Below are 21,457 nucleotides of genomic sequence, written 5' to 3'. Positions count from 1 at the left end.
TAACTATGTCATATACTAACTCGATATCAATTCCGGAGTGGGTTCTCTAGCAGATTTCTAGGGTGTGAATCCTTACATCATTATTAGATTTGATGGCAATATTTACTTATTTATTCAGTACATATGAATTTGTATGTCTCTTGTTTGCCAGGAAATGAAAAGATAATCTTGCCTCAAGGACTTCATACTCTGGTATTTAACACAATTATATTTTTACTGTTCAAGCTTAAGGCATTATGCACTTTTATACTATCTCTGTAAGGTATACTCCGTGAGGTACAATTACTAGAATTTTTACTTTATATTTGAGTAATTTGTGATTTAGAACAACAAAACATAATCCAGTTCCATTCTGTGGTCTTGAACCCCAATATGACAGCACAGATTAGGTGCATGTTTGGGTGAGGGCCTGGGACCTCAGAGAGGTCAAATTCTAAAATTCACAAGTGGCCTTGTCTGCACTTATGGATGAAAATTATACTTACTGGCTCAACAGCAGTAAGTGACCAATTTGTACCTTTTATTTCAATAAAATTCCAGTTTGTAGTTTTATGTAAACTGGAAATATGTATGTTCAAATTATGAAACATAACAAATTAAAGTTTCATATTTGTAGTTGATATATTCACTGAAAGGCGATGTGTAACTTTCCTGGTAATTCTTCCACAGTGTGAAAGGAAACTTAGCAGTTATACACCAACGTGGTATTTTGTGGAGAGGGCAGGCCAGTTACTCACCATGACAAATGGTGACATGTAGGATTAGCTATTAACCACCTCCAACCTTCTGTCTAGAGAGGCCATCGTTATCACCATTATACTTTAGTTTGGCTATAAGGCATATAAAGGAGATGGATGTCAAAATGCACAAAACAGTGACAATATCTTATCTGACATTCGGCTTTTGCTCTTAAAACACAATATTCCCATGGTAAAATCTAATCATCTCGAGTAAAAAATATAGTCGGATTTGTATTTTGTTGTTTATTTGCTTTTAAATTAAAAAAAGAAGAAGAAGAAGAAGAAGAAGAAGAAGGGAATAAAGGGAACCATGGGGTTTGAGACCAAGGCTACTACCAAAATAGATATTTAAACAGTGGGAGAGGAGGACAGAAATAAGAAAACCAGTCCTGACAAGAAAGCTCTTTAATTTTGCAAATGTGATGTGTGCGTCTGCATGGACATAAGGCTAATTATTTCCACTAAAATGCTGCTGTAAAATGGAGAAGCTCAACAGGCATCTTTGTGAGTTTCTTTTTAAACCAATGCCTGGATGGAGTGACTCAGTGTAATGTAACACAATCATCTCTGATCCAAGGTCTTGCAAACATATCACAGCTAAAGGTTACCCCAGGGACCATGGCCAGGGTACCATAGAAGACGCCCCCTCCCTGCCCTAGGCTCCAGCAGAGCTGGTTTCTCCTGGGTGCTCTCGGCAGCAGCTGCCTTGCTTACCTTCCTCCTATTTCACTGCTGGGAGCTAACCTACACCACATACTCAGAGCACACCCTTACATTGGGACAAGTAAAATGGGCATTTTGGGGCAAAAGTTTTGTAGAGGTTCGATTCAAGGTAGATCTTCAACCTAAAGTTCCACTCTGAAAATGCTACATTTTCATGGTGCTCAAAACAAGATTAAAAGTTAACTTTATTATGCTTGTCATATAAGACACAAACATCACCTTCTTAAAAAGGAGGAGGAGGTATACATGTTATTGAGATGCAGTTATATACAATCTAAAAATCAGTTGCCCGTCATCAAACTCAGGGCATGCAACTCTGAGTCAGCTAACCGCTCCACCACCGCCACCTCATTGTTACTTAATGTTGAGGTTTCCTGGCAGGTACAGACTAATTCAAAATAACCCAGATCTTCTAAATATGGGCACTGCAAAGAATTAGATCCCCTGTTCTTTTAAAATGGTATTTTTGCCTCTATTATTTTATTGGACTCCATTTGGTATCATATATGAGGTTTCTACTATATTTCAACTTTGACCCTAGCTCTCAGAGAAAACTATTAGTAAGCAGACAATACAGACACATAGACAAATCTGTTTTTCTTTCTTAAGCAAAACACAGTATGCACCTCATTTTTTCCCAGTTGAATATGGGAAGAGGAAATGACACTGTCCACACCTCTTTTCTTTTTCAACAGTATAATACCCAGTTCCTATCTCCATTCCCAAGAAGCCAAACAAAGCAGCAGCAAAGTCCCAGTCTGCAGGGATAGTCTACATCTTACCACACAGTATCAGCATGTTGCAGCCTTCATCTCCCAGTAGCCTACATGTTTGGGTTGCAACAAATAATATGGAATATTAAAAATTTAATTCCTAATTAATCTCCCCTGCAGCTGCTCATGGCTTTTGCAAGCCAGAACATGGAGCATAAGAGAATAGAAGATCCATGGCACCATAAGACTCCACCCTGATTATGCTGCCTGCAAGCCCTCAGGCCACATGAATTCCAAACAAAAAGCCTTCCAGGCAACACAGACACACCTGAAATAATTTCTTAGGTTGCCTCATAGATTATTGCTCTATGAAAGGGACTCAGTGTGGCAGCACTGGAATTTCAATTTGAGATGTGTCCATGTGACCAAACAGCATGTATGTACTCAGTTTCCAAATAGACTAAGAAATTACAATACTTTTAAAATGATTTAAATGAGAAAGATAAATATATCACTGATAGCGCAACCAGCATTCAGAAAGGATAATCCCCAAAACTTCAAAGACCTGAAGCTTCAAAGTAAGCTCCAGACACAAGCTAGCAATCCCAAAACAAAAATGGGAAGGATTGAGTGGACTGTTGCTCAAAGCCAACATCTTACTTCTTGTAACTCTAGAACAATATGGTATCTCTGCAAAAGGGGAAAAACTGTAGCTACCATGCCCATTTTAGAAATATAGAAAAGGAAGCTCAGACTGGTGATGTGGAGAATTCACACAACTGGAGCTCTTTTTAGAGAGGTGATCACAGGGAATTGAGAAGACAGTGCTCTTCTTATTGGCAAACTTGGGAGCCTAGACTATCAAACAAGGTCCAACCCTATTCTTATCCCTGGAATCTCTCCAAATTTTTTCATACTAATCTAAATGAGGATAGCAAAATTTCAATTCCAAAGAAATTTGATTCAAAAATACTAAATCCCCAGTTACAATTAATATACAATATCTGAAAGTTCTTCCAAGTCACCTAGGTACCAGCTCCAACACTATTAAACTCACTGCAGGGAAGAAAAGGCAGCTTTGTAGTAGGAATTAGAAGGCCAGCCCTCTAGGCCTGGTTTTGTCAAGAGAAGGGAAAGAAAACGATAAGTCCATGGATTTATCCTTTGTCTTCTAAGGAATCAAGAGAATTTCAATGTGACCCCGTGTGGCTCTTCCCAAGAGTCTAAGCTGTACTTTTACTAACAGTAGAAAGCCAGATGGGTGGGATCTAGACACATACTAATTCAAAGACACTATACTATCATAAATTTTCTGTTTACCTTTATGTTTTTGATCTGTCTACTCCTTTATGTTTCCAAGCCATATTTTAGGGAAAGTACCACAAAAGAGAGATATTTTGGAATAAACTAATTGAAATGCTAAAGGGAACCAAGGTGTCCCTTGGTTGATCTTAGCATCCACAGGGAACCATTACATCATGGTTCAAGCAAAACAGAAAAAAATCATTCATCCTACCTCGAATTGAGCCTCACTGAGCAATGCTCTTTCCCTCTCTAGACAAAAACTTTCCTTCTGTAAAGTAAGAGTTTGGTTACATGACCTCTAAGCTGTGATACTCTCAGATCATACTGAGTCTGCAATTCACCCCACAACCCCTTCCGAGCTTCTCACACCTGTTTTTCTAAAACCACCCCCTAATACACACATTTTTTAATGATCAGAAATTTTATTGCTAAACACTAAGGTAGTTTAATTGCATTACTCTGGGCAGTGGCTGGCACAGATGTACAATTTATATCTTCTGTAAAACTTGCTAAAGGTGTTACCCCCCAAACCCACTGTAGCCAGAAACACTGCTGCTACCCGTCTCTCCCCCCCAAATTTCTCCTTTTACTGAGAGAGTCCTTGGGCATCAAGGCTACTTAGGTATTAAATTAGTGCCTGTGATTTCATCTGCCATTCACTTTGTATTCCACATGCCCTATATCATAATTGAACTACCTCATTCTTCCAACAAGGCATTCACTTTCAACATTCCTTGACTTTCTCATTCCTGTTATTCTCTCATTTGAATCCCATGCCTTTCCCATGACATATGCAGCCAAGGGAACTCAAATTCTACCTGTTCTGTGCAGTCCTCCCTGACACTTCCCTAGAAAAGTATAAAATACAATGTTGATATTCCTATCTTTGATTTCCCAACAATTTCAACATATGGTGAGTCACACAATAACTTAAAGTAGCACATCCAACAAAGCTCTTCTTTTGTGTCCCTCTGAATTGTTTATGCATTTGTCTCTTCTGTAAGACTAAGGATTACTCTAGAGCAAGAACATGCTGACACACTAACCTCTATATTTCCAATGCCTAATCCACAGTGGGATCTCAATAAATGTTAGTTGAATGAATGAAAATGTGGAATGAAGCCACATTTCCCAAATAAAAATATGGATAAACAAGTGAACAGAAATAAAGTTGGGAAATCTGAGAGTGGAAATTGCCCCTTTCAAAAAAGGAAGAAAATGCCCCATAAAAATCTATTTTCAAGAGCTCAGATATTTTTCAAACTTGTTATGTGAATAGAGCAACTTTGGACCACTTACTGTACAAACATTCCACCTATATGATCATTTTCTGCTCAATCCATGAGTCAAAGCAGCCTTGCAAAGGTGATTCAGAGGTGGGTTCGGGGAAAGCACAAAACACATTCTTGAATAATGAGAAATCACAGACCTACTAGCCTACTTTAAGTAGTCAGGTGATTCAACAGGTTTTGCAGTTTGCTTTGGATCAAAAATGGAAACATCAAAATTGGGCAGTAACAGTCTACATTTCTAGGACTTTTCAAGTACCTTTTGATTACAACACAACACAGTCTACTGCAGACATCATCTTCTCTTAGCACATACTTTTAATATTTTAAGTGTGTGATTATTGTTCTCACAGCATATAATTATGTTAACCAATAAATACTAACACATCTAATTTAGTTGCACCAGAGTAAAGATCATTCAGAAGAATGAGCTGCTTCTCCCTATTAACTCTTGCTTTCCTAAATTAGAATAATAAAGAAGTTAGAATGGAGCACTCTTTAATTTCTGAATGGAACAGGCAGCTGAAAAGTGGAATTCTCAACCTGTTCTACTTAAGAGTTATCACTATTAATTTTTGAAATTTTTATACAATTTCTAAAGGTAATTTTCCATTTACAGTTATTACAAAATATTAGCTATATTCCCTGTGTTGTACAATATATCCTTGAGCCTATCTTATACCCAATAGTTTATACCTTTCACTCCCCCACTCCTATATTGCCCCTCCGCCCGAATTTTTTTTTACCCTTTGAATGTTTTTCTTTTTATGAGAAAGCCATACTCAAGGGACACTGTTACTCATGTGACTGACCAGTGTCCCTTGAGTATGGCTTTCTCATAAAAAGAAAAACATTCCGAGGGATATCCTCTATCTGGTTCTAGAACTTAAAAATCAAACACAGGTCTAAATTCAAGGTCCAGCTGTGCTCACATTGTAGTCATATGTCCTAACTTAGTTTCCTCATCCACAAAATAAGCACACCATCTATATCTCAGACTTGAGATATCTGTATTTCACTGAAGTGTGAATAGATGTGAAAGTGCTTTATTTTACAATCAGTAAAGCACTGTCCAAATATCAGTGATTATGAGTTTGTGTGCACAGTGAGATTGCTCAAACAAAAACGTGGCTGCTGAATAAACCCATTAAAATGCAGTGGTTTACGGGAGGCGTGTGTAGACACAGTCTTAAAGGATGAAGGCTATATTAAGCAAAAACCTCTATGCAGAATCTCCCCAGTGTATATCAGGGTATGAGAATTTAGGAGGGAAAAAAAAGAGCAAACAAAACTCCTATTTAAAAAGGGGGAGGGGGCTTCCCTGGTGGCGCAGTGGTTGAGAATCTGCCTGCCAATGCAGGGGACACGGGTTCGAGCCCTGGTCTGGGAAGATCCCACATGCCGCGGAGCAACTGGGCCCGTGAGCCACAATTACTGAGCCTGCGCGTCTGGAGCCTGTGCTCCGCAACAAGAGAGGCCACGATAGTGAGAGGCCCGCGCACCGCGATGAAGAGTGGCCCCCACTTGCCGCAACTGGAGAAAGCCCTCGCACATAAACGAAGACCCAACACAACAATCAATCAATCAATCAATCAATCAATCAATCAATAAAAAGGGGGAGAGGGCATAGAAGTATTTACTCACAAAATGGATGAGTCCAGGGGCAAAGTCAGTGGCCTTGCTGTTCCGAGAAAGTGGGCTTGAGGTATTTGCTTGGGTGCAATTGGAAACATGCTTAACATCAAACTACAGTTTGCTGGAAAACATTTCTGAGACCTGGGTCCATCCTCTTGCATCTTTCCAGATTCTGTCTTATTTCCTATGTTCCTTTTTTCAGGATGAATTATAGTTTTCCCCTGCTTGAAAACCTTCAACTATCCCCTATTATTTATAAAAGACAGATCAAAATCTTAATCTGGCATTCAAACAAGTCCACAGGCTGTTAGCAGGAAGCCCCCAGGCCTGTAGCCCACTTGAAGCTCTCCATGGCCTCATCTGCAGCCACCACGCTGCTTGCAGTTCTCTGAATGCAGCCCGGACCTTCCTGCCCCGTGGCTCAGGCTGCTCTCTCTCCCCTCGTGCTTCCAACATCACCATGCCACCCATCCCTTAGCTGAACACGCAGATCTTCGGATGAACCTTCTCAGATGTTGCCACCTTTAAAAGAATATCTCGCTCTTTTCCTTGTGCTTCTATATATCTGCCACTGTTGAACTTAGGATATTATAGGCTCCTGAAAGATGACAACTCGGTCCTATTTTTCTCCCTTTCAACCTCCTAACAGTTCCGCCAAAAGACCACAGCCCATGCTACCTACCTGCAGCTCAGCACACTGTTTACGGAAATAAAGTGCATTTTCACCACTGACAGGTCTAGTGGAGCCAAGAGTAACGAGAGCTGAGGAAGAGCTAAGCTCTAGTGTGTTTTGCCTTGTGCCTCTACATAGCTGACAGTCCCATTGTATGTCTAGAAAAGGCAATGGGAACATGTCTAAAGAGGAAAGCACCTTACGAAGTTCTGTATTGAAACGACTGACAGCAGAGAAGCAGGACTGGCTTTTAATCTGTGAAATGAACCATTGTGAATATAGAGGCTGCTGTTGAAGAACTGGAGTGCTGTAGGTCAAGCAAACATCACACGAGAGTCAAATAACACAGTGACAACAGTGCCGGTCCAAGATCTGCATGCAGAGTCCTGCTGGCTGTCTTCTGAGGACTCACAAGCCCTGAAATTGATTTGCCGTTACTTTCTCAAGACCGGAGGGAGGCAGTGGAATGACCACAAGCAGTGCAAGGTCGGCTTCCAAAATGCAGATAATAAATGAAGGTGCAGAAGAATAGCCATGCTCCAAAGGAAGCCAAAGGATACAAAGAAGAACTGATAACAAGGCACCATTTGCATTAAAAAAAAAAAAAGATTAATTGCTGTCACCAAATTCTGGTAAGATTGGGGAGAAACTGATATATTCAAACTGCTGGTGCCAGTATAAGCTATGTACCACCCGTGGAAAGAAAAGTAAAGAAAGCACTCGTAATCCCCAATGTAGAAATCCCGCTCTAAAAAAATCTGAGTTAGGGAAATAGCTCCAAAGAAAATATACACGAAAATGCCCCACATAGTATTACTTCCAACAAGCAAAAAAGCAAGCCGCCTCAATATCCAACGTAAGGAATTTCTTAGAAAAGATGTAGCCCTCACCCTAACTTTAACATAGCCATGCTAAGCCATATTTCTGAAGGTTATACCAACATATAACAAAATATCCACCTAGACAAAGCCAGAAAAAGAGCAGGGCAATGGAATAAGAGATTTAATTTTATAACGTTTGTGTATAACACTGTTGGGTTATTTTAAAGAAAATACTAATCAAATCAATGAAAGAAATGTCTGTCTGTTAACTAACACATGTTGATATTAAATAAAAAGACAACTTAGGGCTTCCCTGGTGGCGCAGTGGTTGAGAATCTGCCTGCCAATGCAGGGGACACGGGTTCGAGCCCTGGTCTGGGAAGATCCCACATGCCGCGGAGCAACTAGGCCCGTGAGCCACAATTACTGAGCCTGCGCGTCTGGAGCCTGTGCTCCGCAACAAGAGAGGCCACGATAGTGAGAGGCCCGCGCACCGCGATGAAGAGTGGCCCCCGCTCGCCGCAACTAGAGAAAGCCCTCGCACAGAAACGAAGACCCAACACAGCCAAAAATAAATATATAAAAATAAAAATAAATAAATAAATAAAAAGAAAAACCTAATTTAAAAAAAAAAAAAAAGACAACTTAGACCGTTGACTCTGAGAAAATCCAAAAAGAATGGAAGAGATAAAAGAAGCAGCTTGTTCTTTCAGATAATTGCAGGTTATCTGTGGTGAGTATTTGCAGATAGCTCTTACCTGTGGAGGCCGAGGCTTGTAGGGGGAGCTGCACTCCAGGTCAGCCAAGATGCTAGTCAATGAGTCGATCTCAGCGTCCAGGCTCGAGCGTCTCTCCTCAAGGGTCTTGCCTCCAGGATTTCCCTGTGAGAAGCAACACAGTCATGTTAAAAAGGGAAATTTCCAGTTTCCATCCATATCAATCTGAGTTCAAATTTCTCAAGTTATACTGTGACTTGGTCCAAGTTTTTCTGCACCTCATTTCTTTTAGCTTTTATAACATCTCAGTGAGGCAGGCTGGAGAATTATCCCTCTTTGACAGGTAAGAAAACTGAAATATATGAGGTGATTGTCCTAAAGTCATATTTTTACTTAGAGGATATTGCCTTTGATGAATATCCAAGTTAAAGGAAGTAAATGTCTCCATCCCTGCACTGAAGGAGCAGATCCAACTAGGGACATAATGCAAACTCCACGTTCAGAAACCACTGTACAGAATGATGACATTTTAGTTGGAGCAGGAAAAGGCAAGGAGAAACTTAAGTCCAGGAAGAGGAATGGAATCAGTGTGAGATCAGTGGACTAGGTGTGCCTGTGTCAGAGAGAGACGGCAAGCCCCAAGCGATGCCCCTAAAAAGTGAACTAGAATAAGACCACTCAGGGTCCTGGCCAAGGGGCTGCAGAGGAAGCATGTGGCAGTGACCACTGATTATGAACCGGGGGATCTGTGGATTTCATATGTCAGTGTCCCATGTTAGCACGAGCACCGACTGCTACCGGCACTGAGAATCCATGTGGAGCGAGCAGAGGGCAGTAACACCGCCACAAGGGCATCCCCAGGAAGTGGGAGCAAGTTTAGGAAAAACAAGCAAACAGTTTGCCTAGAGCTTAAGGCAAGGAAATAGAGAGTGAAATACAAAGGAACCATAAAGGTCGCCCTAGAATTTGGAAGCAGGGTGAGTTAAAGTAATTTTTTTTAAATTAATTAATTTATTTATTTGTGCTGTGTTGGGTCTTCGTTTCTGCGCGAGGGCTTTCTCCAGTTGCGGCGAGTGGGGGCCACTCTTCATCGTGGTGCGCGGGCCTCTCACTGTCGTGGCCTCTCTTGTTGCGGAGCACAGGCTCCAGACGCGCAGGCTCAGTAGTTGTGGCTCACGGGCCCAGCTGCTCCGCGGCATGTGGGATCTTCCCAGACCAGGGCTCGAACCTGTGTCCCCTGCATTGGCAGGCAGATTCTCAACCACTGCGCCACCAAGGAAGCCCTAATTTTTTAAGGTGACAGTGTAATAACAATCATGGACATGTGATAAGAATACCTCTTAAGACTCCGTCAAGAAATCAAAGTGAATCTGCAGTAAGGCCCAGTAGGAATGAAATAATGGTAAGTTAGTGTAATTGAATTAACTCTATTGAACTTGTCTAAGGAAGTTAAATATCAGTATAGTGTCTGGAAGAGTTTAGAAAAAAGCCAAGAAACCAGAGTTTCCTCAGTGATGACAAAAACTAGGGTACCCTGACAAGCTAGCATTAAAATCTTACAATTCTCTAGGCAAATTTATCTTTTTAATGAATATAATGCATCAATGATAGCATAATGGTATTTCCGATTAAGACCACTAGTTTCTTTTCCCTTAGTAGCTTGCTCCCAAAACCTTCCCTGAATTCTTATACCTATTTAATTCTCTGTATAAAACATCTCTATTGGGATCTAGCGTATTGGTCAGTCTCTTGTGAATTTAGCCAGCATGAGTTAATCCCTCTGGACCTTATCTATCCCAGGCACGATGATAACATCAAGGTGATGAAGCTATAGCCCAGCCCCTTGGAGCCAAACCCAAAGACTGCTGCCTGCCCCGTAGGCAGTGGCATCTGTTCTTGTGAGCCCTCTTTAACTATGGGTACCTTTAATCACACTATCTAAAACAACCTTCTCATCATTTTCTCTTTCTGGATGCATTTGTATGACCCCTCTATGGCACTCTATTCCCTCACCCTGTTTTGCTTATTTTTCTTGTAATATCTATCACCATCTAACATTATATTTTATGTATATTTGTCTGTCTATCATCAGACTCCCCAGGAGAATGTAAGCTTCATGAGGGCAAGGAATTTGTCTGTTTCCCTCGTCATTATTTCCCCAGAATCTTGCTCAGGGCCTAATCCATGAACGTGTTCAATGAATAATTTGAGTAAATAAATGAATAAGTAATGGCAGACTCTGCCATAGGTCCAGCCCATAACCTTTTCCATGTCAACATCTTTTGGGTGAAATCAGCTAGAAGTACAGCAGGATCAGTGGATGCGAAGGGAAGCAAAAGGCTCAGTGTGCCTGTGTGTGCACACTTGTGTGCGTCTGTCTATTTCACGCTGTATGGCCCAGATTTGAAGGTCGTCCTTGTGAAAATTGAGAGGCTTTCCTCAGCCCTCTTGCTACACAGCCAGAAATGGGAAAACAGTGAAATGACAGGTTGGTTATGTCTTCTCAGAGTCTGAATTTCCAGTTGACCAAAGTCTCTAAGACCAGTGGGCCTCTGCCCTAGGACCAGATGTTTTCAAAGAGCTAATCCCTCTATTAGAGGTGATCTCATCTTTACTTCATTGAGTATTAATAACTATGAAATACTGTGGTTTTATTAAGAAAAAAAGACCCTCAAAAATTTAAAATTCATGTGAACATTCTGGCAATGGATTCTGGTACAAGGAAAGGTAGGATCTCAGTTGCGTTATGGAAGGCAATTGAGAATTGTGTGAACCTGATTCTCTTATATGCAGTTATAAAACATTATTATTAACATGAATTTGATCACTGTATTCCCATATACTCATAGACAGCACAAAATATGGGTAAGGGTGGTGGACTGGAGTCTAGTTAAATTCTTCCCTGGGCCATAGTTTCCTCACCTATAAAACTAGGAGAACATCACCTGCCCTACCGAAGTCAGAGGGATGTTACAAGACTCAGATAAGAAAATGGATGGGAAAAACACTCATTAAATTGTAAAGCGCTATAATTATTATGATTTTCATAAATTGCATTAATTATAGCAACCAGTAACTATAAATTAACATGAATAATATAGCTATTGTTAATTCTTCTTTTTTTTTTTAAACATCTTTATTGAAGTATAATTGCTTCACAATGGTGTGTTAGTTTCTGCTTTATAACAAAGTGAATCAGTTATACATAAACATATGTTCCCATATCTCTTCCCTCTTGAATTCTTCTTCTTAAAGGGAGCATCATTCATTAAGTATTCCCTTGGGGTATCAGTAAAGAGACAGGATTTAATCAGGTCTTCAACATCTGTACTCCACTGTAGCAGACAGCACAGCAGCTGCCCATGACCTGAGTAAAGGGATACCACGGAGCCTCAGAAGTCACAGAATTGCCCTGAGCCATGCAATGAAACAAGTAATTATAGTGTCCGATCAGCCTGTGCATGTAAGACCTCATTCTGCCTTCCCTCTGAGTTGGGACGACTCCCCATTTTCAGTTTCTCATATTAGGTTGATGTCATGGAACAAGTTCCAGCCTAATGCTGTGAGATTTTTCACCCAAGACGCCCCTTGCTGCCCTACCTGGCCTTCTGATAAGAACTTTGTTCCTACATTTCAATCCCCATTATGGACTAGGATAGGCTTCTTTCTCACCACTGATTCTCTACTTAATGTCTCAGTTCAAATAACTGAAGTCCTGCACAAGTCTAACCACCAGCCCTTCTCTTGGTGCTTCATCTACTACCACAGCACCTTTAGATCCAGGAACTTCCTTGCTACTCTCAACACTTTACACTACACACCGGAGGACATAGTCCTATAACCAGCTAATGGAATCCTACACACTTACCTACATGCCTTCTCCTCAACTCCCTGTCACTGCAGCCTTACCAGTCACCTGATGGTTGAATGACCTGCCCGAGGCCAGGTAACAATAAGGAAGAGTCTCCTGACTCTTGGCCTAATGCTTTTTCCAGATACCAAAGGGCCTCCTATAAAGTGGTCACTATAATAATAATGATTCTTATGCTCTTCAACAATAAGTAGAGAGATTCCATTGTCTTAGTCCAGGATCTGCCGAAAACAAAGCCTGAGACAAAGGCTTGTGTGCAGGTCATTGATTTTGGCAATCAGTCCCAGAAAACAGTACTGAAGGACCGGACAAGTTAAGCAGGAGAGGAAGGAAAGCCAATTCAAAGGTGCTGAATTGAGCTGGTCACCAATACAGAGAACTAGGGCTCCATTTTCCTGGGAGCTCTCTAAGGAGCTCCGTGAAACGTGCCTCAGATTTTCCCACGTAGGGAATGAGAGAAGAGAATGTTTATCCTCTGGCTCTAGTTCTCTACTGGTTTAGAATCACCTACAGGGATATTAACTCCCTCATACTTGTCCCAAGAAGTACAGAGGTAGCAGAAAAGTCCCAGGACAGAGTGAGAGAAAGGTTTCACAGCTGAGGCTGTATTGCCTCAGGTACTGCTAGGTCATACCTATGCAGTGGTGGTTGCCATGGCAATGGCTGGCGTCTGAAGGTGGAATGAGAGGGTGAGAAGTAGGGTACAAAGGGTGTCCAGTGACTGTGTCTGTCCCCTTATTAACAGCTATAAAACTCACATGAATAAGCCATTCACGGGATATTATTTCCTATAAGACACTTAATTTCATTCATTCAATAAATATGTATATGATAAAAGCTCACCAAATCACAATCAGGGCTTATTATAATTTGGAAAATCATAATTCTGAGTGCCACTACTAGAATTACAGGGTGATGACTCTCCCACTGTAAGTACACAGAAATATACTTTAAAATAGGGCCCAGAACCAGAATTCATAGCGTGTGAGGCCGTTTGGGTTATATTGCTAGTCCATTAACTACAGGTGATAGATAAGGAGTGCCAGCAGTGAGTCATGAAAGAGCATTATTTATATTTAGTTATTTACTCACTCTTTACATCCAAATATCTTATGTAAAAAATTAACTCATAGAAAAGTTGAACAAGTAGCAAAATGAACTCCATCCACACACCCTTCCCCCAGATTTATCAATGGCCAACATTTTGCCTCCCCTTCTAATAACAAAAATATATTTGCTTGCTTGTTATTGTAGTTTAACTATTTGAAAGAAGTTGCAGAAACTTCCCCTCCATATACTTCAGCTTACATATCCTAAGAACTAACTTTTCAATACCATTGTCACACCCAAGAAATGTAATGTGGGTGCAGTAATCTGATATGCACGCATGTTCACATTTCACCAGAAGTCCCAGTAATGTCCTTTATCGACTGTTGTTAATTTCCATCCAGAATCCAATCAAAGATCATACATTGAGGTGACATGTCTTTTTAGTCTCTTTCAATTTAGAGCAGGCCCCAGCCTATTTTCGCCTTTCATGAAACTGACTTTGTGTAAAGAATTCAGGCCAGGTGTCTTATAAAAAGTTGAACAATCTGGCTTTGTCTGATGATGAGATTCAGATTATACAAGTTTGTCAGGAAGAGTCCATGCATGACGCTGTGCTCTTTCCATTGCATCACATCAGGAAGCTCATAATGTTATTTGGCCATTTTGTGATGACAAGTTTGATGACTTGGTTAAGGTAGTGTCCACCAGATTTCTTCACTGTAAAAGTGTCTTCTTCCCTTTTAAATCAATACATAATGTGTGAGGTGACACTCTGAGACTCTGCTAATATTCTGCTCATCACAAACCTTTCACCCAATGATTTTAGTATCCATAGATGATTCTTGCCTGCATGGATTATTGCACTGGTGGTTGCAAAATGGTGAGAGTATCCATATTAACAAATGGAAATAAATGGATCCTGCTTAGCATAATAACAATTTATTTGTTAAGTATTCATTTCCTTTTTGAGGTAGGGAGCAGAACTGCAAAGTCCTCTGCTCTGAAAAAAACGTCAGGAACCTAATGATCAGATCAGCATTGTTAAAGAGAGAGTTCTCTTCAGGCTGTTAAGATAAACAAAGGATTGGGGAATGGTCTAGTTAATTAAGAACCACTCTCTGCCCTAGGAAGTTAACATCCTAGAATCAGAGCCAATCCACAGTGTCACACTCCAAACATGCATGAACTGACCTAATCCTCAACAACATCCAGAATCTTGGAGGTGGCCAAGCGATCACACTGACCCATCACAGAAGGGGGATTTGAAGAGCCAAGATGTGCATGTGACTGCTCAAAATAATCAGAGAGACCACTTGATGTTGGAGGTACTAAATCTGTGATATTTACATTGCATTTCACAAAGCTCACGGAACTCCTCGGGGCAGACCCTATGTGTAACACTAAGGGACTCCAAACCCCTACCTATGCCTGGACTTCCCTTTGTGGTTCATTAGAGAGAAAAAAAGCTCTCCCTGAGAGCTGAGCAATATATATAAAACTATCTCATCTTAGGGAACCCTAGGAGGCAAGTGGCACAAAATAGTATATTCCTTTTACATACAATTTTGATTTTCTTTTCAATGGTATTATTTCAGTATTAATAATACAGTGTGAATTTCCCTTCATTTTTGTATTCTTTTATGGTTAATAAAGTTCATTATTCCCTTATTTCTAAATTAATGTTAAAAAGATACTGGTTGGTGAAAACAAAAGGAATACAAAAAAGCTGTATTATCTCTAAGCAACAAAAATAAGTATCTATCATTTATCCATCATCTTTCTTTCTTTGATGAAGATGAGAATATAATCAATGAATTTCTTTGTGATCATTTTAATTGAATTCTACTCCCAAAGCATCCTTAACAAGAAAAAAGTAGTGGTGGGACTTGCCTGGTAGCGCAGTGGTTAAGAATCCACCTTCCAATGCAGGAGACACGGGTTTGACCTCTGGTCCAGGAAGATCCCACATGCCGCGGAGCAACTAAGCCCGTGCGCCACAACTACCAAGCCTGCGCTCTAGAGCCCGCGAGCCACAGCTACTGAAGCCCGCACGCCTACAGCCCGTGCTCCACAGCAAGAGAAGCCACCGCAATGAGAAGCCCGTGCACCGCAACGAAGAGTAGCCCCCGATCGCCGCAACTAGAGAAAGCCCACGCGCAGCAACGAAGACCCAATGCAGCCCAAAAAAAAAAAAAAAAAGTAGTGGTGAAGGCTCTGGAGTCAGACTGGAGGGGTCTGAAACCTGGATCTGCCATTTACCAGTTTTGTGACCTTAAGCAATTTACCTAAGGTCTCTGGGTCTTAGTTTGTCATGCAGTTGTTGTAAAGATTAAATGAGTTCATACATGTCAAGTGCCGTTCACATCTTAAGTATTCAATAAACAACAGCTACTCGATCATTACCTTGATCACAGTCTCAAAATAAATGCTTTGGATGACATGGTCAGTCAACTGAGTATGTAACTTTTAAAAGCATTTTGATTCAAAGTAAAAATCAGCTGCTGGGGGCTTCAATTAGATGGGGCACCTATGCTTCTTAACACAGGATGGTGCTAGGAATTAACTGTGAAGCATATAAATCTGCCCGAGTAGTTCTCAAACTTTAGCCTGTAGAGAACCACCTGGAGAGCTTGTTAAAACACAGGTTACTGGATCCCACTCCAGAGTCTCTGATTCTGTAAATCTTGGGTGAGGCCCAAGAACTTACATTTCTAACAAGTTCCCGAGTGATGCTGGCGGTGCTGATCTGAGGACCACACTTCGAGAACCACTGCTCTAAGTGCATCTCTAACACAACGAACACTTCAGAGGGTAAATAGTGTATATTTTATATGGTTATGGAGGCCATCCAAATAATGAGTAAGAGAAACCTGGACCAAAATAAAATGGAAACAGTAGCACTGCTTCTTCATATAATCCCGCATGCTACATAATAGTGTGACCCTCCTCATCACACTGATTCCGGTAATGCTGAGTCGAGACAGGCAGCATTCAGCAGTAAGAACTCCAGAAAATATGGCCTATTTTATCTAACAGAAATGTCACTTTATTGAATTTGGAGGAAAATGTTGAAAAGAGAAAAAAAAAAATGCTTTAGTTCATGGTTGTGCATTCTTCTTCCCACTCATTGAGTTGAAGGGCTTACCTTTCCAAAAACCCATCTATCTCATCATATATACTCCTCCAGGAAGGCATCACTGATAACCCAGCTTATATGATAATTGACTCTTCTTTGTCTAATTCTCTCTGACAGCAGGGTTCACAGGGTAACTCATTGTTTGTTCATGTGAATGGCTCTTCCCCCACGCTGCGCCACAAAATCTTTGTGCTAAGTAGCAAGCAGTCTAAGGAAGGCATGATCCCCAACCGCAAGAGGCTACAGTCTACTGGATAATATGACCTTCACATCTGCCTAGTGATATCAAATACACTTATGTTCTTTAAGACTCTGTAAAACCACACGGAGGAGGCAGATATTTAACCAAACAAACAAACCTTCCCTAAGAAGCTTATTATCCAATGGCTGATAGAAATACAATTCAACTTTTCTAACATGCAAAGCTAGGCTAAAACTCGAGTCTCATTATTATGTAAGAAGAGTCATCCACCCTACAGGTTAAGGACTGCGAGGAAAGGTGCCATAAAAAGCCATCTTTGGTGCAAACACTGTAGCATTCAAAATAGAGACAACATCTTCACAATTCAAAGTAGAACAATAGTTTGGCAACTGAGAGTATGGCAATGAATAAACAGAAAGTAAGGTGACAAAAGGAAACAAAGAGAGGTTTTCATGGTTCTAGCATACTTGGAGCAAAAAACATCAAGATAAAACTTCAGCACTAGGCTTGACACAGGCCTCAGCTTTTTCCTTCCTATTCCCTATCATCCCATCCTTTTCAGGCCTAGAACACTCACCCAAAGTTGATAATGTTTGGTCAACCCACATCTCTTTAAAGGAAACAGTCTTGCCCCCAGACCTTGTTGCCAAAAGAGCCATGTTTTGGACCATGGGACTCCACTTCACAGCACTGTGACCCACAAAAGCAAGCTGGACAGCCCATCTACAAACGGCCTGGTTAATCTCACCTTTGGTCTGTGACAAAAAGATGAGCTAGGCAATAAACCTTCTCTTACAAATATGAACTAAGCAACATGTGACAAAACTGCCATGAGGATGAACTGTGGTCATGATAAAACAAGAGGATCATGTTCATGGCTAATAATCAGAGCATGTAAGAAGATAAGATGCAATTATGGGAGAGAAGAGATTAATGGGAATGCAAATAATAGAAAAGAAGAGGATCAGAGAGTGAAGAAAGGAAAGGAAGAAGAAAAAGGGGAATAAAAAGGAGAGAGATATGGTCCCATCCTTGAGCCTTCTGGTGTCAGATCTCAACCACATGGATCCTTAAGATAAACTCCTTTATATGGAAATACCCCAAGTGGTCTCTGCTCCACAGTCAGCCTTACTGAAGCAGCCAGCACAAGACCCACTCATTCACAGGGATGACAGCAAGAGGTCAGGTCTACTTGTGACACCAACAGGCAGTCACTTTTCCTTTCTGAAACCCAACTTTCACTTCTATAAAATGAAGGGTATGAACCTGCCAGGTCCTCTTTTATTTTTTTTTAAGCTCGAACATTGCATGAGTCTATAATGACATTTCACAGTTTGCCTGCCACTATCTTTGCTGCCCACTCGCAACCAGACCCAAACCCACCAGAGTTAGGCCCACTCAGAGTTTAAGCCAACTCAGATGTAAGGAAGGACAGGGCCATGGTTAAAGTGGTCCGTGCTTAAGTACACACAAGCAGCCCCTTTGTTCATTGTTCTATTCAGAAGCAAAACATACACAAATAAGCGCGCGCACACACACACACACACACACACACACAATATGAGTTATTTCTACTGAATTCTAATCTTTATAAAATAAATATTGATAATGTACTCTTAAAGTAGTCTCTTAAAATTAAAAAGTCAATTTGTATGAGAATAGCTATATAATAACATAGAAAATACATACAGTATCTATCCATGGATAAAATAAGAGCCATAAAAATAACCATAATAAGATTAATTATTTGACAGTAAAAGAGACATTTGGCACACTTTTATTAAGCAGCAGAACCCTATGGGGAAAATAAAATCATACACGGAACCCCATTGTTTAAAACATATAAAAACAGAGCTGCTCTGGTTCAAATACAAACAGGGAAACGTACGGTTCCACCCACTGGGTTTTTCCCATTGCCCCCAGTAATGTCTGCTGAAGCAGTTCTATAAAAGATACTTGGAAAATCACTGCTGCTGATTTTCTGGGCGAGCTATAGAGGAAGAAACAGGATCCTTAGGGGAGCCACCTTGCCAGTCAGTCCACACACATAGTTTGGCAACACTATACCAAGCTGCCTTTTCTGCACTGTGTGTGCCTGTGTGTATGTGTGTGTGTGTAAAAAGGAGATAATAGCCAACTGAAATAGCTATAAAGATATCATCATATAGTGCCATGGAAACTTTCCCAGGAATGCTTTGCTAATATAATTAACACAAAATAATACAAGCATTAGAAGTTTTAAGAGGTAGAGAAAAAAAAGAGTTTGGTTTGCCCTTAAGGAAATAATATCTGAGCGGGGAGGGGAAAGAACAATTATCGTTCGAACTTACGAAACAAATAGACTGACGAAATATTTTTGGTCCCTGCTGTAGCATGCAGTAGAAAATAGACCGTGCCAGGTATTTTTGCTATTGATTTTGTTTTAAAACCTCATGGAAGATAGTTTTCTGATTTTGCATTTTGATAACACAGGACCAATGGGTTGGGGCATGATAAATACCAGAAACCACTTCCTCACACTCCCCAACAATGCAACAGAAATACCAGAAGCAAATATTCAAATACTTAGAAATGTGATGGTAACATTATATATTGGTTCATCATTCTCACACCTTTTATCCTTGAATCCTTTCAGGACTCCTCAAAACGTTACCAAAATTGAAAACGAAGGAAAGCATTCAGTTCCCATGTCAAGCATTCCATGTCAAGTAGCCAAAGTTATAAAGCCAAGGGGCTTGTCATCGAAGCAGATAAGGGGTAAGAAATTCCTTTAAACTTTTGTGTTTCTGAATCTGTGTGCTAAGCACCATCAACCAGGACTTACAGATAAGAGATGTTTGGGAACGTGTGAATAGATTATAGATGATTAGCATAGAAAAGGTAACTCAGGCTCATGAAATATTAGAACTGGAAGGGGAATTTAAGCAGTTATTCCAACATTTTCACTTAAATATAACAAAATGCCCCCAAAGAAGTGATTTAGATGTCAGCGATAATAATTCGGTGAAGGGACTGAAATCAGTCTAAAAATTGAACACCTTATACTGTGAAACATCTTCTCCAAAGCAAATATCTCATACATTATTTCAACTATTCTTCTTAAGAATCCATGAAATAAGCAGAAAGTTACTCTCATCCCATCTTCCAGATGTGGCAACTTTATGGAAGAGAGGAGCACAGACACTGTCTGAGGATTTCCAGCCTCACTTGTGGGACAAGATCAACAAAATTAAGCAAGGACTCCATCCTCCAACCGGTGGAGAATGCAATATGGACACAACAGGTGCAAACCAGTGCTACAGAAATTCCTAGAAGAGAGACACCAGAATGGATGGAGACACTTAGATTCATTGAAGTGGCATTGAAGACAGGAAGATCCTTAGCTAACATCTATTACAATATCATAATCGTACCAAAAAGGAAACAAAGGCCCAGAGAGCGTAAGTGATTTACTACTGGTCAAACAACCAAGTGATAAGGATGGCACAGGGAGACCTGAATCAATGCTTCCTGGCCCCAGTCCTCCCACTCAAAACTCACTGTCAAGTAAATGAAGACAGGATTGTAATTTTCTCCTAAGAAACTAGTAAGTACGCTCATGTCAGAAGATGACTGAATATTTAGAAATGTTGACCCAGAAAAGTGACACATTATCCACCCAGCGCAACCACAGAAATCCCTTTAGTGAATACTCAGGCGAATGTGTAGGCAAGGAGAGTAGAGAAACAACAAACTAGGCATTTTGTCTTGGTTCTGCCTTAATTCAGTAGGGTGACCCTGGGCGAATCATTTTCCCTTTCTAAGCCTGTGTTTTCTCAACAGCAAAATGATGGGTTTAGACTTGATCTTTATGTTTTCTTTTAGTTTAAAAGTTCTGTTATTCTAACACATTCATATAAATACAGCCTACCTAACATTATAAGGAGCTTAAAGTTTTTCATTGTTGTTGTTGTTTTTTTCCCTTATAGCCACTTACTGGAACCAAATTACTCTGTTTCTACTTAGTGTGAGTGTACTTTGATAGTCAACAATACAGAAGATATAGCGCAGATACTAACAAGATACAATTTGAAACACTCCTTTCAAAAATAGGGTTACTGATAACAACTTCAGAGAGGAAGCTGCATTCGGTTGTATTGTTTTCAGAGTCACTAGCTGACTAATGGAAATGGAAAAAGATAAGTGAGAGTGACAACATCCTAGCAAGCAGGCAGGAGGGGAAAAGGCAAAACACACGTCATGTCTTATCTCAAAGGCTAAGAATGGAAAAAGTATGGGGGAAATTACCTAAAATGGCAGGAATCATATTTTCTAACAATCAAAGATGCATCAGTTCCCTAATAATCATTCTAGATCTGTTCATCATTTTCTCTTGGTCAAACTCTCTGTTCCAAGACAGTTCTGGGAAATATCCTATGAACCTGCAGCATTGCTGGCCAGCTACAGTCCACTGTACACAGCCTGGGACACAGTTACCGCTGAGAACATGGAGAAAGAAAATCATAGCTCCCTCTCTCTACGCTGCCATTATCAACAGAGAAGTGCCTAAGTGTAGAAAAGCGCTTTCCCAAATATCATCTCAT

General features: G+C 40.5%; 1 protein-coding gene across 15 annotated transcripts in view; it reads right to left on the bottom strand.

Moving 5' to 3' along the window:
- LPP (LIM domain containing preferred translocation partner in lipoma) overlaps window positions 1-21,457 on the bottom strand; it is a 695,870-nt gene that overhangs the window by 353,322 nt on the left and 321,091 nt on the right. For all 15 annotated transcript variants that reach the window (XM_059920756.1, XM_059920758.1, XM_059920755.1 and 12 more), the window contains one exon: window positions 8,658-8,780. In XM_059920756.1, the coding sequence (XP_059776739.1) occupies window positions 8,658-8,780 (123 nt within the window). The remainder of the gene's footprint in view (window positions 1-8,657; window positions 8,781-21,457) is intronic.

This window comes from Balaenoptera ricei, chromosome 4 (genome assembly GCF_028023285.1).
Source record: "Balaenoptera ricei isolate mBalRic1 chromosome 4, mBalRic1.hap2, whole genome shotgun sequence".
Classification (NCBI taxonomy): Eukaryota; Metazoa; Chordata; class Mammalia; order Artiodactyla; family Balaenopteridae; genus Balaenoptera; species Balaenoptera ricei.
The sequence above is the reverse complement of the archived record's forward strand: the minus strand, read 5'-3'. Positions and strand labels throughout refer to the sequence as shown.